The 26,623-nt window shown below is 38.4% G+C and overlaps 1 protein-coding gene across 2 annotated transcripts in view; it reads left to right on the forward strand.

The window, feature by feature from the left end:
- Positions 1-26,623, forward strand: part of ARSG (arylsulfatase G) — a 1,771,349-nt gene that overhangs the window by 78,545 nt on the left and 1,666,181 nt on the right. For both annotated transcript variants that reach the window (XM_044085120.1, XM_044085118.1), the window contains exon 2: positions 7,930-8,505. In XM_044085120.1, coding sequence (XP_043941055.1) covers positions 8,291-8,505 — 215 coding nt within the window. In that variant the 5' untranslated portion in view covers positions 7,930-8,290. The remainder of the gene's footprint in view (positions 1-7,929; positions 8,506-26,623) is intronic.

Genomic DNA, 26,623 nt, shown 5'->3' on the forward strand with positions numbered 1-26,623 from the left:
CATGATGTCACTATGGGTGTCTACTTTCTGCTGCCATAACATTCAGCCACCCAATTCCCTTGCATGCTCACATCCATGCCATAGATACAGTAATGACACATTCTACTCCATTTGTCAATTGGTAGGTTGATTGACTTACCTTGTGCATGTGCTAGACTTGTGGATGGTGCTGGAGGGCTGCCTATGTCGGGTGCACATAGTACACTCCCTATACATGGTTGAGCACAGGTAGTGTCATGTTTGGCCTCCCTTTTACTGTATGTGCGAGTCAGAGAGAGTTTTCATTCCCTGGGTCCCTACTGTGTCAGTGTATGTGCTATGCAGCCACAGCATACAGAGCATGCCTTCACCTACCTACTGGGGCAGGCTCAGGTTGTTTCTCTGAGTCACTCTGTGCCTGTGCAGGCCTTGGCATTGGTGGGGGAGCTGTGTGGCCCTGCCCCATGCTTTTTCTGCTGCAGCTGTTTCCACAGGATCATATTGTGCAGCATGGCACATACCATAACAATTTGGGTACATGTAGCTGGTGAGTACTGCAAGGCTCCACCAGATGTGTCCAGACACTGGAACCATGACCTCAGCATCCCACACATGCTCTATTATAAGTCTGGTCTGTGCGTGTGCCTCATTATGGTGTTCTTGTTCAGGTGTGTGTGCATTTCTTATGGGTGTCATCAGCCATGGCTCCAGTGTGTAACCTGCATCCCCCACTAGATGCTAAATGTGGGAATCGTGATAACTTCCAGGGCAGCCAGCACACACATTCATTATAATGCCCTGGGCATCACAGATGACCTGGCAGTTGATGGAGGGGATGCCCCTGCAGTTGATGTAGGCCCTACCTTGATCACTGCGTGGTGCTTTGATGCATATGTGCATGCAGTCTATAGCACCCACTACCTCAGGGTATTCTGCTATTTGGTGGAAGAGACGTATATTGCTGGCCAACACCTCACAGGTATTGAGGAAATATATGTGCTCACTGGCATGTGCTGACATGGCATCCAAGAACTAGTGAAATACTCTGGATGCCAATGCCTGTGAGATCCCCATGATATCCCCAGTTGAGCTTTGGGAAGTACCTGTGGCTAGTATTCCTAGGGCTGAACATACCTTGGTATCCACTGGGATGGGTTCTCCTTGGTCAGTTTGGTGTATCAGGCATGGCCAGCACAGCTCAATAATTTGCTGTACGAGGTCCCTGTCCACCCTACTGCACTCCACTATCTCCAGCTCATGTAGCCCCTGGTAGGTTACCCTGGGTCTGTACACTCTTCTCCGTCTCCTCACTGTGGGTTGATTGGCAGCATTCACATCCTCACTGCCCTCAGCCTATTGCACATGTTGTTCTATGTTGCCTGCTGCAGCCCCTCTCACTTTGTAGGGTTGTTTATTAAATGTTCCCCGCTTGTATACACCGGTGGTGTAGAGTATGGGAAAAACCAGAGGAGAAGGTGTTAGCATAGTTTATAGTAGTGTTCTGGGCTGGACTGGTCTTTTGCCTGTGTAATTGGTTGATTCTGATACATATCACCTGCCAGCTGTGCTAGTTCTCCTTGATTACTTTCCTACTGTTGTTTTCCCTTCCCATTGCCTTCCTGTTTAAGCCCAGGGGCGCAGCACACAAACAGAGTGCTCAAAAGTGCACAGTGCTGCTATTTTCTGGTTTAACTTTTTTTTTCTTCCTTTAAAACCCGGTGCACAGCGTGCACACCCGCTTAGACAATGTAAAGAGTGCTAGGCAAATTCAGACACACCCCCTAGTTTAGCTGTGCTAAGCTAGGAGCAAACCCACAGGGCTCCAATCCGCTTACAGTATGCCTGACAGGGTCTATATTAAATCATTGAATGCTTAGAAAAGTGAACGATGATTTATTGACCCCATGTAAGCAAAAGCTTGCAAACTCGACTGCTTAGAACAGGGATTTTTTTCCAAGGGAAAAAAATCACTGTTCCAAAAAAAAAAAAATAACACTTATAACATAAAGTGAGGAGCTTCGGCCCCCCACACCCCACTACTTAAATATAACAACTCCAAGATCACACTACAGTGACGAACATGGCAAAGTAACGGATGCGGCCAAGCAATTTCTTTCCCAGGGAAAGAATTTACTTATATGCCGCTTCATCATTTTGCCTTTTTGTCTTTTCAAGTTCGACCAAGGCGTATTCGAAAGAATGCGTCTTCGGTCATCTTATAGGCACCCACATGACACCCCCTCCATGATGTCAGCTAACTCCTAGGCTTGCACAAAGCTATTCCTACTCTTACACTGTTGGGACCTAACTAGCATGCTGGGGAAAGTTGGGATTCACTATCATTCCCCTCATTTGCATAGGATTGCCTGTAATGCATAGTTACATGTCTCACACTGAGCCTCCCCCCTTAGCAACCACTACTCACTGGCCATGTTGTCTTCTGCTTGCCATTGACTTGCATGGCAGAATAGTGATTTTAGTTAGAATGCTTAATATAGGTTTATTTTGCCCCCCCCCCGATCCTGTTTGTGCGCCGCTGCCCTACGCTTAAACAGCCGAGATCGGCTAAAAAAAAATAAAAGTTGATTTTTAATTTTTTTGGGATGTTTGCAATGCCAATGGCCTTATACTTGGAATTGGCATGCTTCCTAACTGATATGCAGTCTTTATTTGGGGCTGTCACAACTACATTCTGGATTTTCAGAAATGTACTCGGTTACTAACCGAGTACATTTCTGCAGATTGCACTAGTCCTGCATGGCCGGTTACAAGCTTCCTGGTTTGCAAATTCACCTCATTTGCATGGCTTTCTCCTGCAAATGGGGTGATTTGCATACAGGGGCTTAGTCCCTTCAGGATTAGTGCAGGAGCACTCATGCATGCCTCTGCAGGCTGTTCCTGGATTGCACAGCAGACATATTGCCTGCTAGAGCGCCTGCACTGATTTTGCACGCCATGCAAGGCATAGAGAATCCGGTGTCAGTGTTGTTTGCTTTTGTTTTAAATATAAAAAAAAATATTTTTACCAACCAAGTAAAGCAAAAACTGTTTTAGATGCTCAGTTTAAAATATTTTTCTCATAGATGAATTTACTGTGATTATAAGCTACTGGTGGTTATTGTACATCCTGCCTGCAAATAGCAATATGAACCCTCATTAACTGAGGACAAACAGATGAATTAGTCCAGTTAGGGAGCCTTGAATATCTGTAGCACAATGCTTTATAAATGTATATTGTGTTTTAGGTAACACTGCCTTTAAACTGGTCACAAGGGAATCATTTTGGTCTTCACTGCACTAGCTGACAGACAGATATGTAGACGGTAATTCTCCTCACCCATTTTTTGTGTTAAGTTGCTTTATCTCATGGTATGGTTTTTGGCTGTATTTAACTGGGTTTATGTGGTAATTGTGTGTGTTTGGTTTTATGTGAATATGCTTTTACACTTATGCAGTATGCTACTTTTGTGTACTGAATCTTTACATTTCCCTCTTAGGTTAGTGTGCACATCTTTTTTCTCTTAGTATTAGTCTTGCCGGTCATTTCTGCCACTGCATGCTTTACTCCGTCCATGTTTGCACTACTTCATTTTCTTTTTGTGATGTTTCTGCTTCCCCTTTCACCATGAATTTGCCTTTTATCTTTTTGAATACCTTTTACTCTTCCTGATTAAGTAATATATTTGTATTAGTGTTCTTAGGACTTTTATAATAATAAAGTGTGTTTAATTTGTACCATAATCCTGAATTCTGTTTTCTTCATTTCAATTTTTATGCAGATTTGGTGACATATTTCAGCTGGGGGCATTTCTGCTCTATGATGTAGTTTACTTGCTTTCTTTTCTTTTTTATGAGTGGCATTTCTGTGTGGGGTAGGTTTTATCTGTTAAATGACTTCTGATGATGTTGGTCCTTTGTTTTGTGAGAGCTGACTGTGATGCTTCAGTGTTATACAGCCACCTTTCGCTGTCAGAGCTTTAGTGTCTTCAGCCAAGTATTGCTTGGCTGGTTTGATGGACATTGTTCTTTTTTACATGTTTAGAAAACTTTTATTTTTTCCGACTGATGTTTGTTTATTTCAGAATATGACATTTCAGTCTAAACCTCATGCTAGCTTCTGAGTCTTTAAACACACCCCATTATACTCTGAACATATGAGGGGACTTGGGAAAACTTAAAGGGGAATTGTATAATTCCTGGTTACTGTGCTGTTATTTAAAACAACCTTACAAATATGATGATTTGCCTAAAGGAAAAGCAGACTGTTAAGCCTGCTGTTACCTTCTGCCTAACATAACTGATCATATTGAACTGATGAAGGCCAGTTGACTGCAAGGAGTGGACGCCAGAAGAAGAATATGAGCAAGATGGCAAGCATGCCATGCACAAGTAAGAGCACTCCCCATCACCACCTGTTGCTGTGCTTTTACTTGATTGAGTGGTTTATTAAGCTGAGCTAACCAATCAGAGTGAGAATCACAGCAGCTTGGGATTTTTGATGTCAGCAGTGGTATCGGTGGTGCAGTGGTTAGCGTTGCCACCTCACAGCAAGAGGTTCTCAGGTTCGATCCTCGGCTGTGGTGCCTTCTGTGCCGAGTCTGCATGTCCTCCCTGTGGTTGCCTGGGTTTCCTCCAGGTGCTCCGGTTTCCTCCCACATCCCAAAGACATGCTGTAGGTGGATTGGACACTCTAAATTGGCCCTAGGTGTGAGTGTGTGCATGTGTGTGCCTTCTGTGGAAGGTTGGGCACCGGGCTGGCAACTCAACACTGTAAAACTCCACTGCCAATCATGAGCGGACAGGTGATCCGCTGTGGCGATCCCTAACCGGGAAAAATCCGAAAGAAGAAGAAGTGGTATGTTCACAATACTACATGTAGAAGTTAAATCTATTGCAGTGCAGTTGGAGAGAGCAGATGGTTGGCTCAGCTGCATATATTTTCCAAAGGACTAGAGAACATTTTGCTGTTGTCTAGAAGGTTTATGTCAAATATTGCAGTGGTGCTCATAATTAATGTGGTAGTTCTGCACTACCATAAAATATCTAAACAGTTTGCTTTGAACATTTGTAAGGGATTTGCTGTGGTGGCAGTTTTTTCTCTTTGTTAGGGAAATGTCCATTGTTGTTTAGGAGTTATAAATCACTGCAAGCATTCCCCTAGTTCATCCTGCTTTCAGTATCAGCCTTTTCTCAATTATTGACTACTACAACTAAAAGATGTTTCCTAGGCAGCATACAGCTGTGTTATGGCAAGGCATTGTACTTCCTTAGACTTGAAATGATCTTGGGTTGTAAACAGCATGGAGAAGCTGATCAGTTGTACCCTATAGGACTCGCCTGTGCTTTGTTTCCTGTGCTGGCTCACACTGTTTTACCTACAGTCCACAAGATATTTCCATTGATTTCTACACTGTAATTAGGACAGATGTTCATAGAAGAGGTCTGACTTACTTGCAAAATTAATTTGTACGTTCTAGGTGCTTCTGCCTGACATTCTTGTAAATAATGACTGGGCAGACCTATTGTGTTTCTGTTGGTATACTCAAGTCACAATTTGTGGTTCCTTTTTATTTCTTTTGTTTTCCCTTTCTGGACATGAATGCTCTCCTGCATTTCTGTTTATATATTTGTCTGCCCTGCTGATATACTGTACTGTACCACCCACAGTCATTTTCTTTGTGTTTAAATTACTTTCCCTAATTATGCTTGGATATGTATTGCGCTTGTGTCCCTGTTCACCAAGACTTAACTCCCTCACAAAATGTTACTATTGCATTTGGTGAACTGCACTCATAAATGTTATCAAAGTTTTTCAGGAGTACATTCAAAGCCACAGATCAACACTTAATCAGCAAAAAAGCCAGTACAGAATTTGATTTGCTCTCTCCCCTCCTCCTCGACTTTAATGAAAACAAGAAACAGGTTAGATAATGATAACTTTTATATGGTATGTATAAGCTATCTTCAGTCAGACACACACACACACACACACACACACAGACACCCACACACACACACACACACACACACACACACACATATATATGCACACACACAGAGACACACACACACACACACACACACAGTCACAGACATACACATAGGCAGACATGCACACATACACAGGCACACACACACACACACACACACACACACACACACACACACACACACACACACAAACATACATACATACACACACACCCATATGCACACATATATGCACACACATGCACACACACAGAGACATACACACACACACACACACTCACACACACACACACACACACACACACACACACACACACACACACACACACACACACACACACACACACACACACACACAGTCATTTCATGGCTCTTTAAACATCAGGTTAACAGTTTTTTATATCAAAATGTAATTAATGTTGTGTGTGTACATGTATGTGAAATGATAAGAAGATACCTTTCCCATTTGTCTCATAGCAGTATATAAATACGTAAGACACAAGGTCACTTTAAATTTAGATTGCCTTATTTGTGCCACATACTATGGTACCACTTGGATTATTTGTACAATAAATTTAGTTTGTATATTTATCGGCTGTCCGGTGCTTCAGTTTCTCATCTCACAGTGTGTTTCTGGTTAATGGTACCAACTAAATTACAAGCTGAATGCATTTCTTTCACTCATGATCCAAAAACTGAATTAGTCAAAATGCGACTGTTACAGACCGATTTGGCATTGTGGACAAACAAAATGCAGAGGCTTCACATTTGGGCTTATGGTGATATCTTGATGTACACGCAGCAATGACTTTTGTTTATGTGAGCTGATAAGGATTATGATTTGTATTAACATGCCGCTCAACCTCTAAGCATTAAAAATCGTAGCAGAGGGTTAGAACGAGAAGCATGTTTTTTGTTTTCATAATTTAAGGTTTTTATATACAAGGCCCTATGTAGTTGGTATAGGCTTAGTTTATGCACTTAATAAAATATATACTGCTAAATAGCTCTAACTTTATGAGGGACATCAAAAATTTACGGGGGAATAAGGCTAAATCTGAGGGATAAAGTCATAGCACTACGCTTAAAGCAGCAGAGAGGTATTTGTTCTATAAATGAGGATCCTAAATGACAAAATACGATAACAGTGCACAAAGTGCTTGTTCATCTCTGCAGATTATGCCTTTGAACACCAAAACCTGTTTAAATGCATATCAACTCTGTAATGAAATATAACAACAACATATCTTTTTTAACAAGCACTATCATTTGCACTATTTCTATATGGGTCTGTCTGCTGTAGTTGCTAGAAAGCATAAATACTCATTTTGTTTTATTGTAATGGGATAGTTCATTGTTACTTCACCTTCCATTCACAGATAAACTGCCTTAAAAATTACCATTATAGTTTTGGGATATCATTTTTTTTGGCAAAAAGGATAGTGACTCTTTGAAAGGTCATAAATTGCTAGTCCAGTAAATTTATGAAAAATGAATAAAACACATTCAGCAGTACTGCAGTTTTAAAACTGTATCTTCATTAAAGACAGCAATTTGTACTTCTTTTTTCATGTTTGTTGCTTATGAAATTAAAGAACTGTGGTAGATTTTGTGCAGGGATACTGACGCTACAGAAATCATAAATTATTTATACAACTTATTTATAGGTACATATTGGCTCTAGATGTTTGTCACTGTTGAATTGATGCCTTGACCCCATGTGCAAAAATGGGAATAGGGGTTGCGGATGGATGGATGTGTGGTTGTTATGTACATGTTGAAAGAGAACAAGAGAACATAAACATGAATCTTTCCCCAGAAACATATTTGCAGCTGTTTCTTTCTTATGAGTTTGTGTGAGTTTCACATTCTTCTTTAATGTAGAGAGAACTGCGACTGTCAAAGCATATACATTGTAATCTCACTCTGAATCTCAATTGCCATTTTTATTTTTTTCAGTGACGTCACTGTTTGTAAAAAGTCATCATTACTGCCAGTCTGGGATGCTACAAGGCTAAGGCATGAAGGACGTATGCAAACCACAGCTGAAATGTCCATTTAATGCTGTCATCATTTTACAAATTTGTTGTTGAAAAGCTAAGACATTTTATGATAAATGAACTTCATAAACCAGAGAGCAGCAGCCCGGTTGAGATAACAGATCCCACATTAACAAGCTGTGTGTATGCTTTGAAGAAATAAAAATATTTTAGTAAATTCTATTAAAATGTGATGTAATAAAATTTGATCACTGGGTGCACTGGATGACTAAAATAATAAATAACAGTGAAGAGGAGATATTTTCCCATTTTAATCCAAAATGGGATCATTTTCTGGGATACTCCTGATATCTACTACTTTTTTCATGGGATACGCTTATCTACATGTCTTGTGGTCAGACAATGAGAATAACATAAGCAAAACAAACTTCATTGTGATCCTAGCTGATGACATGGGATGGGGTGACTTGGCAGCAAACACTGGGACACCTAGAGATACCCCAAATCTGGACACAATGGCACAAGAAGGAATGAGGTATGTTTCTTTGAGTTTTTTTGACTGTTCCAGTCCAATAGGTATGTATGCTTTGCTGGCCAGGTTATCCAGCTAGGTTGTGGCCCATTTTCAGTGAAAGAGGTCCAGTGAAAAAAGCTTTAGGTACATTATAAACTTGACATAGCTTCATAGGTTCTCAAGTGAATACTAGGCTAATGGCCATGTTAAGCTTAGCCAATAACCCAAGGTCAGAATTAAACCTTGTATCTTGTGTTTATGAAGTAAAACCTACTCCATGAATGAATGAATGTATGATAGTGCAAGTACAAGGTAGAATTTAAAAGTAATATGGATTCAGTATATGAGGTCTACAATAGCAGTTGTAATATACAACAGTAGAGATATATAGTAATAATAACGCAAAATGCAAAAGTCATAAGGTATAGGCCAGTGGGATGGACTCCAAGACAAATGGTGTAGTACAGCAGTAGGGCTCCACCATTCTCCAATACTATAAAATCAAACACAAATGTCCACATTGGCCAAAACAGAGTAAAGCCATGACCATACAATAAATAACTCAGTCAATACTTGGAAAAAATGTTAATAGTAAATAATTATATATACAGTAATCATGCTAATAATATTCAAAAACATAAATTCAAAAACATTAAAAAACACCTTATCACAACCATGTAATAAAAACAATGCATATTTAAAGAGAGTCACTTCCAAATAAACATTAAGTTGTTCAAAATCATAATTTTGCTGCCCTTAGTTTCAAAACTGGAACAACAAAGATAATGTCATTAATACCAGGGGCATGGTGGCATTTAATTTTAATTGCCAATGTAATTCTATGTATTTAGTTTTAGTTTCCCATACCCCATCACCCACCCACCCTCAGGACTGAAAATGATTTCCAAAATCCCAAATAAGAAAACTTTTAAATTATAACAAATTGTGGTTTATATAAAGAATTATTTATATTATGCTTCTCCATATCATAAACATGTTCATAGATAGTTTTTTCAATAATCTATCTGTCTTTCCAGTGTCGAAGGTTGGACAGGTATTACATCTCACAATATGTATGTGTTTATTAGAATATAAATAAGTCCACTACTATTGCAATTGCCATGTCTCAAAACCCCATTATGTCTATTAATATCTTCTAAATGAATATCTCCAACCTCCAAAATATATTTACATTGTCCCCATCTACCACATTTTGGTACCTGTTTTAGCAAAATAACCATCAGTATTATTCTCATATTTTCCTATTTTTTTCTAAAATCAATTTGAAATTGGATAACGTTTTATAAACAAATGTGGTGAGTCACCAGAGAGCTTACACAGCTCATCATTGGCCTTAAAATAGTCCAATTTTTCTTAATTAAATTCCTAACCTTTTCCATACCCACAGTATAAGGAAGGATGAATGCTTTCTCAAACACCAAAGGAGTAGACTGGTCTGTGTGAAGACCTATATCACTCAAAGAATGCCTAATAAAGGAATATATTTAACTCCCCACCCTTGAATAATCTCTCATTTAATAGGGTCTAATAAAGAGGGGGATAACCTCTGTCTCAAAACATTTTCTCTAACACATCAGCCTCCTTAATAAATCTGTCTTTCTCAGCATTCACTCTCACAACTCTGACAAACTGTTCCTTTACCAGGTTATTTTTATAATGAAGGGGAGAGAAACTGTTAAAGTGAAGGTAAGCATTAGAAAATGTGGTATTTCTATAAATAACAGATTCAAAGGCTTTGAATTAATAGAGATGGTAGTATCCAAATAATTAATAGAGTGCGGATTATACAAATAATTCAATTTCAAAAAATTGGTAGTATTAGTAATAAAATCAATATATTCATGAATGCCATCAGTGGTACTACTTCACAAGATCAAAATATCATCTAAAAACCTCAAATACAAGTTAGAAAAGGAATAGTACTTTGAAATAAGAAGAAATTGAGTCTTCTAGGAACATAAAACCAAGTTTACATAATAGGGGGCACAAGATATCCCCATAACTACACCTTGCATTTGCATATGTGTTTTGCCTTTGAAACAAAAATTAAAATTATGGAAAGTACTAAATCCATCAAATTAATTAAAAAAGAAATCTGACTGCTATCTGAAAATGTATCTTAATTAAAGCATTATTAAATAGGTTCAGCCCCTTAGGAATGCATGTAAAGACGTCCACAACATTTACGGTAAGGAAAACAAATGGTTCATTCTTGAGATTAGGGGTAATATGACTTAAAAAGTCCCAGAGATATTTTGAAATGTCTGAAACCTATTGAAATAAAAAGGATTCAATATCCTATCAGTACATACCACTGGGTGGGATGTTTTTGAAACTTTGGCAGATACTGTAGTCCTTGGATTACAGATATCGTTGTGAACCTTTGGGATTCCAAATATTGAAGGTATGAAAGGCCTATTATTAGACAAAAAATTAAACAAAGAATTAGTAATAGTACTTTGTAATTGGCAATTTTCTAAAAATAAATCGCTCTTGCGATATACAATATTTATTTCATTCCTTGATACAGCACTGTAAATATTTTTGTTGTATAAGATATCATACATACATCCTATGTAATCAATAGTATCAAATAAAACCACTCCCCCTTTATCAAGTTTTGTAACCCAGATCTCTCTGTTAGACAAAAGGGTATTAAACAGTGCTTTCCCCCCTGGTTGAGGTTCCTGCATTTCCTCTCTCCATGCATGCAAATTGAAAAATGCCTATGAATGTCTATTTCACAAGATTTTTAAAAGCTTCTACAAGTGGGTGAGGTGGAGGGCTAAAAATATTTTTCTTCTTAAACTCATTTATAACTGGTGTAGATTTGCCATCAGATTTAATGGCAGGGATTTTTTAGTTCTGATGAAGTCCTGTTCTTTGTTTAGGATGAATTTTAAATAGTGTTCAACTGAATTGTGCATGTTGTGGTGTGGAAAATAAACTTTGCAGTCTGCAGTGGACATTTGTCGTGAAGTCTTTGCTTCTGTGGGCTGTTGTCTACTTGGGATTCTCATTGGTTATTGGTGTAACTATTCATCCATATTACCAGATGAAGACACTTGTGAGTCATTGGTGAAAGGTCAAAACACATATAGATATACACCAGGTGTGGGCAAATCCTGTGTTTGCCATACTCAGTCATGGATTATTGCTTAATTATTACACACCAAAATTGAATGATTATTTATTTACTAAAGCTCACATGTATAACATTTGGCTGAGACAAATATGTTCCATATATAACATCAAACTCATTATATACTGGGAAGACTGTGGGTTAGACAGCAAAGTACTAGTAATGGATTTCTTACATTTTAACATCTATGGTACAGGATTTGTTTCCAGTGAAATATCAGAATAATTTATACCTTTTTAGACCAACCTAATAAACATATAGAACTTTCAGATCTAATTCTTCTCAACTCAAAAACCTGAAAAGTATTTCAGGTACTGACGTGTAGAATTTTAGAGATATAATATTTCAAGGTTTTGACAAATATGAGTGCCTGTGATAAAATATAAAAAGAGGGGAGTATTACTGTTCATTCACAATACTTTGTTTTTTAGGCTTGTTACCATAGATAATTCATTAGAATGTGTGATAGCTGACATACAGGGAGGTTGTGTATTAAAATCACTAAGGGTAATATTATGTTATCGTACCCAAAGACGGAGTATGAAGAGAATTTTCATTACCTTAAGTTAAGCACATACCTGGAATCTGGCCATATCCTTTAACTCTGGGATTTTAATTATCCTGACATAGATTTGAATAATCTCATATGAGATAGAAGCCATTCTAAGGAATTTCTCATCTTATTGTACCATAATTTAGAACAACTGATGAAAATGAACACATGTAATGAGAATCTTCTTGATATCATTGCATTCAATGATCCAAAAGGTATAAAGAATATTTTTGTTAGGGAACCATTTGGTAACTCTGATCATTGTTCTATAATATTTGATGTTCTAATAAATACAAGTAAGACAAACATGTTTCAAACATTTAATTATGGTAATTGATTAGTAAAACGTAAGTAAAAGCATTAATTCAGTGAGTTGGTCATTAGAATAGCATTCCAGGCTGACAAATTAGGGATATTTAACTCTTGAGAAAATACTTAGATTGGATGTTGGGGCAATGCTTATTGAAAATTGAAGAAGCACAAAAATGCATTTCCTTACTGGTGGAATCACCAGTAAGAAAAATAGACATGCATGCTCACTATATAGAAAGTTCCATCATGCTTTAGATAACAACAAATTAAACACTGTTAATAAACTTTTAAAGTTTAAAATTCAACATGAAAGGGAATGGTATAAAATTAGCAAAAATAATTATTACAAATACATAAACAAAATAGCTAATGTCAGAAATAGTACTGACATTTTTACTCTTAGCAATCATTTAGTTGCAGATTTTGTGAGAATGGCAAATCAATGCAACAAGTATTCTCAATGACAATTTACAGTGCACATAGTGGTAATACATTCCCAACAATTCAGGTAGGAGACTATTTTCCATCTCTCTCTCTCTCTCTCTACATCTCTTCTCTTAAAGGTGATAAATTACACTAAGAAAACAACCACAATGGGATCTGATACTATTACCTCATTTGAGATAAATAATGTAAAAAAAAACATTTTTCCTATATTAAAAATATATATTTAATAATCTGTTACATGCAGGATTAGTGTGCAATACATAGAAAATTTGTCATATCACACCAATTTATAAAAAGGTTAAAAGGACAATATTAAGAATTCTAGACCTATTTCTTTAGCGTCAATACTAGGAAGGTACTTTGAGAGATGTTTTATTGATTTGCTAAATAATGAAATTTCATTAGATTCAATGTACATTCATCAGCATGGATTTATAAAGGGTTGATCAGCCCCAACCAACATCAGCAAATTTTATAATCAGACCACTATGGCCCTTGATTTTTTCTTACTGATATGGGTAGTTTACTTCATTTAGTAAAAGTGTTTGTCACTTCATCATGTAAGGCAATCTACCCAGCATTAAACAAAGAACAATATTTTGTGAGATGGATAATGGAATAGCTGAGGTGTAGAACACAAGCAGTTGTGATTAATGGTAACCAATTTGAAAATGTACTAATGTGGGAACAGTTCAGGGATCAGTACCAGGCCCAATATTGTTTAGCATGTTTTTTGGTTCAATTTTATTGAACAGACACTCTTGAGTTATTGCATATGCAAACAATAGTAAAATTAACTTTATAACAAATGATAGTAATTCAACGTCATCATCCTCCTCATCCCCCTTTTTCCCATTTTTCTACATGGGGTCAGGGTATTGTATTAACTGTCGCCATCTCACTCAATTCAATGCCTCGCTCTTGCCTTCTTCTACACTCATGCCTGACTGTTGCAGATCTTCTCTCACACAATCAATCTACCTCTTTGCTGGATATCTTGTTCCCCCTTATCTTGTTCCTGTCTGTCCCAAATCTTCTTCACCAGAGTGTCTTCTGCAATTCTGCACATGTCCAAACCACCATAATCTGTTCTCTTTGATCTTTTCTACAGTTGGAGCTAGTCTGGCTTCTGCTCTTATGTCCTCATTTCTTTGTCTGTCCCACAGTGTGCATCCTACCATCCTTCTCAGGAACTGCATTTCCATCCCCTTTAGCTTCCTCATCTGCTCTGCCTTTACTGTCAAGTTTTCTGTACCATACAGTACTACTGGTTACACTACTGTCTTGTACATCTTACGTCTCCACTTCTTTGGCATTCTTCTGTCATAGACTACGCCTAAAACTCTATGTGAGTTGACTGCAGCCCCTCTGATTCTAGCTTTGACCTCTTCATTCAGACTTCCCTTTTCCTCAACCCCCCCAGATACTTGAAGCTATTAACCTGTTCCACTATCTTCCCAATTCTCAGCTTTGTTTGATTTCCCCAATTTGCTGCCATTACCACTTTTATCTGTCCTTAATTTCATCCCATGTGGCTTCAGTTTTGCATTCCATTCCCCTATCCTTTGCTGAATTTCTTGCTCAGAGTCTGCCTGTAATGCAACATAGTCTGCATACAGCAAATTTGTTGATCTGTCTCCTCCGACCTGTTTTCTAATGTAGTCCATCACCAGTATAAACAACATTGGGCTCAGAGTTGAACTGTGGTGCGCACCCACTCCCACTGGAAACCCCTCTTTGAGACCAAACACTGTTTGTACTTGAGTTATTAAGTCCTTGTACATAGCCTGCACTAATTTTACCAATGTTTTTGGGACTTCGAACCATAGCAGTACTGCCCAAATCAGCTTTCTTGGGACCTTGTCATATGCTTTTTCCAAGTCTAGGGATACCTAGTTGGACTTTTCCTCATCTCTAGCTTATTCTCAACGATCTTTCTCACTGCAAACCTCTGGTCAGTTGTGCTGCATCCTGATCTGAATCCTAACTGTTCATCTCCCATCTTACATTCTACTACTCTGCACATCCATTTATCAGTCACCTTCTCCAAAAGTTTCATGCAATGTGACAGGAGTTTGATGCCTCTGTACCGCATACAGTCCTGGATGTCCCTTTTGTTCTTGTACACTGGCATGAGTATGCTTATACTCCATTCATCTGGGATATGCCTTTCTCTCCACACTGCTATGAGTACCATCAGAAGAAATTTCTCCCCTATCAAACCCAGCATCTTTTATCATATCTGCTGTGACCTCACCTGAGCCTACTGCTTTCCTTGACTTCATTTTCCTTAGTGATATTCTTACTTGTTCTATGGTGGGCTCCTCATCTTCACTCATCGTAGGCTGTGTCTGGGGCAGTACAACTTCTGTGGAGTTTTCTTCATTCAGAAGCTGCTGGAAGTACTCCTTCCATCTGCCTTTGATGTCCTGTGGACTCATGAGCAGGATGTTACTGGCATCCCTTATGAAGGGTGTCTGACTACCTTCTTTATTATTCTGTATTTGCCTTGCAACCTGGTATAGTTTCTTTGTGCCACCTACTGAGTCACTTTCCAGAAGCTGGTAGACTGGCTCCAGTGCCCTATTCTTTGATATTGCAACTCCTTTCTTAGCGTCTTTGTTCACCAACCAGTATTCCTTCCTAGCTTGGTCAGTCTTTTCTATCTACCACTTCTTCGTGCACCCCTTCTTTCTTTTGATGACTTCCTGGAGATCTGCATTCCACCACCAGCTTTCCTTATGTACCTTATTACCACACCTGGTTCAGCCACATATCAGTTCTGTAGTCCCCAAATATGCTCTTTTGAAGTGCAGCCATTCTTCTTCAACTCCAGCTATTTCCTCCTCTTCTTGGGGTGCTAGAGCCCTGACTAATTATTTGAACTGTTGTACCTTCCTTCCAGTCAACTTACAGGTCTTCAGCCTGGTCTCTGTTGACCTTAGATCCTGCTCTGACCACTGCTTGCAGCTGATTGTGGCAAACAGTGGATTCTGCTGTGGGCTATCTGTTTTATTGGGGATGACTTTGCAATCATTGATTCTACCCCAGTGTCATTTCCTTACTAGGAGGAAGTCTACCTGAGTTGCATGTTGGCCACTCTTGTATGTGATCTTGTGACTGTCTCTCTTTCTGAACCATGTGTTGGCTACTATTAAGCCATTTGCCAGACAAAAGTCTAGAATGACCTTTCCTTCTTTATTCATGTTGCCCCACCCATGTGGACTTAGGCAATCCTCATACTGTTTTCTGTCTGTCTTGATATGTGCATTCAAGTCACTCATTATCAACACCAATTCATGTTGTCCTGCTTTATCTAGTAGTTCCTGCAACTGCTGTCTGAATGCACTCTTCCTCACTATCATAACCCTGCTGTGGGCCATAGGCTGAGATTATGAATACTGCCTTATCATCACACTGATTGCCATGAGTCTGTCACTAATTCTGATGACATCCCTCACTGCCTTCTGAAGCCTCTGTCTCACCACAATTCCCACACCATTTCTAGACTGTCCTTCTCCTGAGTAGTAGATTCTTGATCCCAAGCTAAGTAGCATTGCTGCACTGCCCTTTATCTTGTCACTTGGATACATAGGATGTCCAGCCTCCTCTGTATCATGTCTTCCAAGTTGAGACCTGTTAGTGAGCCTACATTAAGTGTAACAATTCTCAGTTCATGTTTGGCAGGCTGATTGGTTTTATGTCCAGTTTTCACTCAACAGAACTGTTCCAGGTAACACAGGCTGGGAAACTAGACACTGGCCAGCTAATAACTTATTGATCCAGGACTGCTGGGCTTTGACGGGCAAACACTGGCTAATAGGGGCACATACACCCCTCCCACTGTTAGCATGGGTCCCTGGCTCAGGTCAAGGTAGGCCGGGTCCTCAACTAACTTATCACCCGTAAATACCCATGCCCAGTTTGGCGACATTAGTCAACATGACCAAATCACCTAGACCCATACTTTACACAGTTGAGTGGCTAGCCCTGCCACAGCACACATTCTGTGATCCATATTCTTCTATCTTGAGGATACTGTCCACCACAGCAGATGTCCAAAGCAGTTGATATGTACAACTGCTCCCCTATAGGGCACCATGTATAGTCTGCACTGCTACCCGCAGGTCCATTCATTAGTGAGTTTGATATGGAAACACTTAGCATGTTTTTCAAAGGTGAGAGGAACCCCACAGAGACACAGAGAAAACATGTGAACTCCAAACAGGCATTGGCCAGGACCGAAGCTTGTACCTTGTGCATGGAGGCAAAGACCTTAACCATTACGTGAACTGGTCTCTCAAATTATAGTAATTATGATGTGTTAAACAGTTACATGTCTCAGATAATAGGTTGGACCAATTTTGCTTGACTGATGTTTAGTGCAGATTTGTATGTATTAAAGAACAATCCCCAGACCAATATACATGGTGTCTAAGGTACTGCAGGAAATATACTATAAAAATTTAGTCTTCATATTAAAAGATAAATTCTCATTTGGAAAACATATAGATCTAATAATTTGTCAAGCACTAAAACGATTAGGTACCATCATGAAAAAAATTGTCTTAAGAGACAACAGCTGCTTAACATCCATTTATAAGTTCAGCATAAGGCCATTACTTGAGTACAATGACATCTTTATACTTATAATAAAAGGAAACCAAATAAACTTGAAGCCATATATAGGAACTTTACAAGATGCATTCTTTATTCAGAAAGAATGGATTATAGGACAAGATGTAAAAGTCTCAAACTATACACATTAAGTTAAAAATATTAAGGAAAAAATAATTTTGCCAGTATTTAGTAATGGATATTTGCAATCTTTTCAGATGTGGAAATATGTCAGTATATGTCCTCAATTTGAAACCGCAACTTGCAGTTATAAGCAAAGATGAATTTAAAGTTTCTTCTTGACCTTAACATATTCAGCATTTTGGAGTTAGTAAACTCTTTCAATAAGGGGGATCTGAAAATATTAGAAAGTTTAAACAGAATTTGGACATATGAGAAAGAGACAAGTATATGATATAAATTTACAGGAGTCAATGTTCCCAGATGGTCTTTGGACCTGAACACTGTAACAAACTTATAAACGTATTCTGTCACAAGACTTGCTGCTGTTGTGGCCTTCTGGTTGTATTTTGGTCTGAGCAGAATGTAGGAGTACAATTGTGACAGCAGTTGTACAATAATAATTTGTGTCTGTGAAGACTGTTCACTGTGATTTGTTCATTTTTGTTCTGGGTAGGTGAAAACACTTCAGCAACAGGAAATCTACTTTCCTACAGTTTGCTTTTCAAGTTTTAACTTGTCTGTGACAGCATGATTTTCTGTGCTCCTGTACAGAACTGCTGCATCATCTGCAAGTTATTCCATAAGGAAATTAACAACTTCGGCAGCAAGTTCTTTCTTTGCATCGTCAGGCTGATGAGTTCATGTATCATACCTCTCAACCTCTTACAGCAAAAAATCTGGACAAAGCGTAAAATCATGGGGGGACAAATAGGGACAGATTTTAAATATTACTTTTACAAACATAGAAAGTTGATAGAATAATAGGTTTTGCATTAGCATGAATTTTCCGAAGGATGTGGAGTCATAAACTCAGATGTCTGTCATTATTTCATGACTCCAGTCCTCGGCTATTTGCCAGAAAGGGACAGATATTAGGGGGACCCCACAGAAAATATATGGCAGAAATCTGGACATTCTGTGAAAACCTGTACAGTTGAGAGGTATGCATATAGTACATGGACAAGAGACTCTGGCTCGCTGGAAGAAAAGGCAGCGTGACAGTGAGTTTGGCACTCATGTGGAGCCACTTACATGGAACACAATAGTGCAGCAGCATCACCAGCCTGTATCTCTAAAGTTTCATCACATCCATCAACTGAGCTGTCAAGTGAGCTCAAGAGCAAGCTGAGGGCACAGGCCCCTTTGTAGGTGCACTAATAAATGAAACGGCGACTACTGCAAACTGTGTACATGTACAGCAAAATGTAAGCTACATTTACACTATTATTACACATTTAGAACTCAGCTGTTATGGCAAGGATGGCTTCACAAGCATTTTCATCCGTAAGATACAATAGCGTAAACAGTTCTGCAGTATGCAGATGTCATTTCCAAGATGAAACGCATGCATGTGCAGTATGCACACAATTATAAAACATGTCTGTGTGATATCACGTGTATGCGGTGTACCACACACAAGCCAGAAACAAATGTGACACCTGCACAGACAAAAAGAACAAAGCTTAATTAATACAAATTCATGATTCCATTACAGTGTAGTGCACAGAATTACAAAACATGCTTACGTCAAGAAAAGTTAGAACTTGTGATGCTCTTTTTAACCAAGATTGTAGGACACACAATAAGTAAAGTACTGAATTAAAACCTTCCACAAAGAAATGGGTGGAGCGAGAAACCCAATCTAAAAATTTACACCACTTAAATAAAAGCCCATAAGGTATGTCCACAAGTAAGTTGTCCAGTTTGTTCACAACCAAATAATAAACACACACTGAATAGTCAGCAAAACAAGGAAACTAAGGATTGTACCCAAACAACGTGGCTGATGTCCGTGTGTAATGCCATTGATTTCTTCCTATACACCATAACTACTGTGAAATGAAGGAACCATGTGTGCATAAGGGGTCTATATTATTTCTTCGACAGCTTAGGTTGTCGAATGCTTCATGATCAAAACCTAAGTGTCGAAGTTTCAAAATAGCAAATGGCCATATACATAAATTCTTTCCTTGGGAAAGAATTTGCTAGGCCGTCCGGAAATAAAATTTTCAACCTAAATATAGTGGGGTCTGTGCCCCCCACATCCCCCTAACTAAATATACCAACTCTGAGATCGCTCTACATTGGGGAAAGGGCAAATCCCTGACAGGAAAGAATTCACTTATATGGCTGTTCGCAATTTTGAAACTTCGATGCTTAGGTGTCGATCATATAAGCACGCACACACACACACACACACACACACACACACACACACACACACACACACACGCGACCATCAATTACAGCCCCTTGTGTGACTGCAATCAAATGAATGATTAAATACTTAAATAATGACAAAGAAATATATCTTCACTCACTGTTATGAGACACATACAGTGTAACCCATTACATACCCCATTTCTTCCTAACCTCTTAGATCAAGACAATGAGCAAAAATCAGGAAATGGTTTTAAGTATTGTTCTTATAGACTTAGAAAATTGCAAGTGCAACAGGTTTTGCACTAGTAGGCATTTTCTGAGCCATATGAAGTCTGAAATGCATGCTTGTCATTATTTCATGACTGTAATATGCAGCACTTTGTCAGAAAACCACAAACTTTATTTGTAGCAGACCACAAATATGAGACAAAAATCAGCTAATTTTGTGAACTATACCTCTGCACATACTCGTGTCTACATGTGCAAGTGCATGCACACTTGCACACATACACGTACGTGACCTATTATAGCCATTTATATGACTGTACACCTCAGATGTCTTGTTGAAATCAAGAGAATTAACAAATTAAAAAAATAATGGTCCAGAACTGTACTTGCTCATGTCAGAACCATACAGTGTAATCCACTTCAGCTCTCCTCTGCCCGCTCAACTTCTTGGTTCAAGAATAAGAGAAAATGACCCAAGAATCAGGAAGAAGTTTTAAATGTTTCTCATAAACTTAGAAAGTTGCTAGAATAACAAGCTTTGCAGTTAACTAGCATTTTCTTAAGCACACTACTTTAATTATTTAGCAACTGTAATATACAACAATTTGACAGAAAGCCCTATTAAGAACAGACCAGAGCACCTCTCAACTTTTTGTACTCAAGAATTCTGGACAAAGCCAAAAATAATGAGATGGGCAACAAACACCCAGAAAGTGACACATTTTATTACCTGTTTTTTATTTTATCTGTTTACCTGGGTAAACCCACTGGACAAAGTTTCCCTTTTCAGGTGTAACCTGGAAGTACTGTCTGGTTAAGTTACTTGTTCAAAATCACACAATAGGCAACAGAGATGGAAGAAATCCACCACTGTACTTTTGACTACAAGAAGCATTCTAGCTCACATAACAAGTTAACAGAAAAACAAGTATATGAGAGAGCATGCCTTTTTGAGCAGAACTATAAAACTCATATTTTACATTTTCAACACTGCCTGCTTGCCATCAACTCTCTGACAAGGAACTGGACCCATTTGAACTCTTGAAGGGATCACTGTTTACAGGAAATTGTTTCCATGCCAGCCAGTAAGTTTTTTTTTTTTGGCCCTAATATGTCCTCTTAAAGGCTTGCATGCATACTTGCAAATGAAAAGGTATGCAGTGTCTTCCCCTGTACATTCATGCTCATTTCTCATGAAATCTTCACATATGTGGTTTGGCAGGGAACAAGCACATGCCTTGACTATTGCTCCTTGCAAAGCATCTTTCCTCTGCTATATGTTGGAGTATTGCAAGTGGGTAGACTGCATTTTTTCCTGCAGGATGGACCAGTTGTCATTGGCCACTCACTCCCAACCTTTATTGCCAGGTTCTGGCACCCAGTCCCTTAACGGAATTTGTGTCATAGAACCAGGTTACATCACCCATTATTTTGATTTCCTCTTTTTTGTCAGATGTCTGGTATGTTTATGCTGAAAATATACATGCATACTGTGTATCCTTTCTTACTGTGTCTCTAAATTATGTACAGTAATCACACACCAGTCTTCTCTGACCACCATTCCTGGCCTCAGTAACAGCATCTCAGCTTTCCTTTATCCTTCATCTTTTACTTCTACCTTACACCTTGTCAGAAGCTTAAGGTATTGGATGCCCACCCTTCTGAGTCTCCTTGTTTTTATATTTGCCATGACACTGCTTGCAACAGATAGTACTTTATGAAAATTGTTTATTTTATTCCCTATTCTTCTGGCATTGGGTCTATATTAGAACACCGAACATTCAAAATGTCGAGTGTTCTAATATCGAATCCTAGCAATCGAAAATGCAAAACATCGAATATTCAGAACAGCAAATTTTTTCCTAGGGAAAATATTCACTGTTCCAAAACACGCACACACAACACAAGCACACCAAACAAACAGCAATCCACACACATACACCTAAACTCTTACACCTAACCCTAAACTAAACTATACATACACCACTAACTATCCACTTACCTTAACCCTAAACCTAAGGTCCGTCACTATCACTTCACCCATGCCCTATCCCTAACTCACCTACCCCACCCTAACCCTCATGTTCACGCAGTCGCACACTTACCTGACCCGTGCCCTAACCCTAACTCACCTAACCCGCCCTAACCCACACATCCACACAATAGCACACTTACCTGAACCCGACCAGTAACTTTCCACCAGAGCGTTGAAAATACAGAAGCAACAGAAACGGACAACCAAATTCTTTCCCTAGGAAAAAATTTGGTTTTCTGTTTTTTTGATAATTTCAGCGTTTGCTGAAAATAGGTCAGTATTATAACACTCACAATTTTGAACGTTCGGTGTTCTAATCTAGACCCCTGGCATTGCCTGGATTGACATCCTGTCTTGTCCTGCTGCTGTCCCCTTGAATGTACTCTTCCACTGTCAGCTTCTCTGTATGCTCCCTTTCTTTTTTCTTTATGTGCTGTACCAGTAAGTCTGCCAGTTTCCTCCTTTCATCCTTCTGATTAAAAATTTAAGGTAACAACATATTTCTCCTGTCTTTCCTTTTGTATGCTTGCCATCACTATTATTAAGTCGTACTTGACACAGTGAACAGTGTCTTATTCTCATATGTGTTTCTCAAGTCACGAGTTCAAACCCCATAACAGTGGCTAGGTTGGAAGGAAAGATATCTTGTGACTGTCAACTGTTGCAAAATCAGCTACCTTATGGATACAGTGGAATGCATTGACATGAAACAGACTACCGGCAGCTATTTATTTATTCATTTATTTATGGTGTTTTGGTTGCCTGTTTTGGGTAGTATTATTGAAGGCATTTGTTTTTTCATGTACTACTGTGAAAAACATGCCACAAGTGGTATCTCAACATCCATGGGATTGGCCTGAGTATCCCTGTTAGGGCATCTATGTGGATTTTAACGAGTAATTGGGGAGACACTCTTTCTTAGAGGTGGTAGATGCTCATGTGATGTAGCCATAAACATTTGTCATGACTTTTATAACTTTTGAAAATACCCACCAGAAACTGCATGAAATGTTCTGTCATTTTGGTCTGCCTCTACAATAGATAGTGGCAATGGACCTCAGTTTGTTTCGGAGACACCTAAAAATGAATAGTACACAGCACGTTGTTTCATTATCATAAGGCAACATGTGGATTAGCTTAAAGGATGGCTCAGACTATGAAGCAAACTTCACAAACTATGTAATGGCAAGGCTGTATTCATCAGCATTTGGAATTTTATTCTGGTATATTGTAGAAATGCACCTTATACTGCTACCCAGATGGAGAAAGACAGTTGTGTACTTATTTTGACCTGTTGAAATTGGCAATGGCACAGCAAGTTGTAAAACATTATCAAGATGCTCAAACAAACCAGAGAGACTGAAGCAAAACATTGTACTTTAAGATCTAGACACTTAGTCGCAGCTCAGAATTATACTAAGTGAATACGTGCAGTGATACTAGCAAATGCTGATAATGTTTGATCTACTTTGCAAAATAAATATAATCATACTTAGTGAAGACATGTTAATCAGCTACTTCCAATATCGGCAGTGTCTGATGACATTCTTATAGTAACTAATGGCAGTATTAAGAGCCTGCTGTTTAAGTGTTATCTTTCTGTCTGAATCTTTTGGTAAATAATACATTTCAGTTCCTGAGTGCTGAGACTTGCTAGTTCAATATCCATGACTCTTTCTGCACAACTGTCATTTAAAGTTTGTAAAATATACTGCATTCTTTGTTTAGAAAATGATCTCCTAATTATTGAACTTAAAGTACTAAAAAATCTACTACTTGTCAAAATACTTCCCAGTTCTGTCCCACAGGACTGAGGCAGTCAACTGGCTATTCTAAACTGTCCCTCTGTAGTGCTTTTGTATTGACTATGTGTCTGCTTCATGGACTAATCTAGTTATATAATTAATAAACAAACCATACCTCTCAGCTGTTCAGATTTTTGCCTCATATTTTTGGTCTGTTCCTCATAAAATTTGTGGCTTTCTGAAAAATCATTATGGTTTGAGGTCACTAAATAATGACAGATATTTGAGTTTCAGGCTTTAGATCCTTCAGAAAAATTCACGCCAAGCAAAACCTATTATTCTAGTAACTTTCTAAGTTTATAAGTGGAATATTTAAAATTTGTCCCTATTTTTGGGCCTTTGTCCCTCCATTATTTTTGTCTTGCTCCAAACTCCTTGTGCTAAGAGGTTGAGAGATATGAAACAAGCAAATCAATGCTTTGCACAGAACAGCCCATAGAAATGAACCTAGTGATATTCCATGAGATGGTCGGTCGCATTTTGCTTAACTGTTTCACTTGGCCACTGCCCTTTTCTTACCAGTTCCTTGTATAACTCACTGATTTTCTAGCAGTCCTATAACTTTTATTTTTCTCATCAGCCTCCTTTGAGGCATGTTGTCAAAATGTCTTTCTGAAATTCAGACATTGTGCATGTACTACATTCCTTGTCTGCATTGATAGTGCCCCAGTGATAGAAATATATATTTTTAAATATTCATTCATTGAGCCACTACTTGAGTGAGGTAAATTATCCCAATGCAAACAGTATATGAGTGATCACAATACCATATACATGACTTTCGCAAACTGTGGTTTTATGCTTTAAAACAGTATATAATTCGTATGGATTTATCGCTAGCAGCTTGCTATGCAATATAGTTGAGGTAATGCCTATGGAAACAGTATGTTTACAAATGGAGCTAAGATGATTATTTTCTTTGACATGCATATCAAAGTAGGTATTTTATTACATGATTCTTACAAATGCAGATACTGAATTTTAGGTTCTGGGCCCCTGTTAAAAAAAGCCTTGTTTCCTGTATATGTGTTGTTCTGGGGATATTAAGCACTTCTGAATATTCAAAAATGTGGAGGGAGGACCTCAAGATGTAGGTATGCTACTTGGTACAAATCTTCCTGTCGTTTTGGGAGCGGATAGCTTACTGCTAAAAGTCGCAGCAAGAGGAGCATACAAATTAATTTTGTCTCAAAGTGCCAACCATTCAAGTATACTTAACCAAAAATGATGTTCTGGCAGAAAAAAATTTCAGAGTGAATCCAACTATTGAATATTGCCTTTTTGCTGAAGTTTGGAGTTTGTGGATGGGTCACCAACAACCCAAGGCAGGCAGTATGCCCCATGAGCAAGTAGGATTTCTTTTTTGTAGACTCCCTTGTTTCATAACGCTGGAATCATTAAATGAAGTGGAAGGTTGATGGTCACTGATGAATTAATTGTCTTATCCATTCTCCATGCATAAGATCTCATTGTCTGTATGGATATTTACTTGTTCTTTTAATCAGTTTACTAGTTTTACCAGTCTAAGGCTCAGACATTATACAATTGTTGATTTACTCATGTAACTACAATATGCTATGTGAATTTCTGCATATGAGTTTCTTTCTTTTTCTCCCAGTGTGAAATTTATGCTGTGTGTTGTCATACTTATTTAAAAATGTAATAAAAATAATTGTTTAAAAGAAATAAAGACAAGAATGGTGGGAGTAAGACAGATGAGTATGTACACAGTTGTGAGGGGCAGCCATCTTTCAAAACTGCTTCACATTTGAAAATGGAGAATGAAAACTTCTAGGGCATCTTAGAGCATGGCTTTTGTTTTGACTTTGTTAACCAGATGTTTATAGCAAGTAATTCATCAGAGTTCAGAAAAATTTCACATAATTTCATTTTAGTGCTGCCGTGGGAGGGATTCGTATGAAGAAATATTTCATCATCTGCTTGTAAAGAACTGTTGATGTCTGCAACATCCCATGTCAGTTTGCAGGTGCACAATGACATATACAACAAAGAGGTCCTGACTTATGAAGGTCACAACAGAGACCCTGACTTTTGAAGGTCGAAGCAAAGAGACCCTGACTTATAAAGATGTTTTTATGAAGATAGATAATTAAAGTTTGATGGAGCCCTGTAGCCATACTGGCTACCAGCTTTTTATTTGTGAAGCAGTAGATCATGTTCACTTGAAGCCTTTATTAGGACAAGACACACTGACAGAGTCAAAAGGCTTTTCATCATACCTATCAGGAGTTCACCAACGTGATATTAAAGAGGTGTATGGAAAGCTGTCTTCTGTATGATCATAGACGAGGTTACCATACTTCATAAACTATTCATAGGTTTATAGGTATATACTAGGCTATACTAGGGTAACAGCCACCAGGGCCTTTATAAGCCCAGACGTGCAATACAACCTAATTATGTTCTAATGTATCATGACATTTATTTGGAGGGGGTATGTCAGTTAGAAACTTTCTAGAGGTTATGCAGGTGGGGGAATGTTAGTTTGGGCACTACTGTCTGCCTCTGTCTATCAGAGGCCATTCAGTATGTGTTAGCCCTGCTACTGCATTCTCTATTGTTTTAACCATGATGGAAAACCTGAATATTGGGTGAAAATTCTGCATGTGGGT

The sequence above is a fragment of the Protopterus annectens genome, chromosome 10.part0, assembly GCF_019279795.1.
Source record: "Protopterus annectens isolate FY-2018-M chromosome 10.part0, PAN1.0, whole genome shotgun sequence".
Classification (NCBI taxonomy): Eukaryota; Metazoa; Chordata; order Ceratodontiformes; family Protopteridae; genus Protopterus; species Protopterus annectens.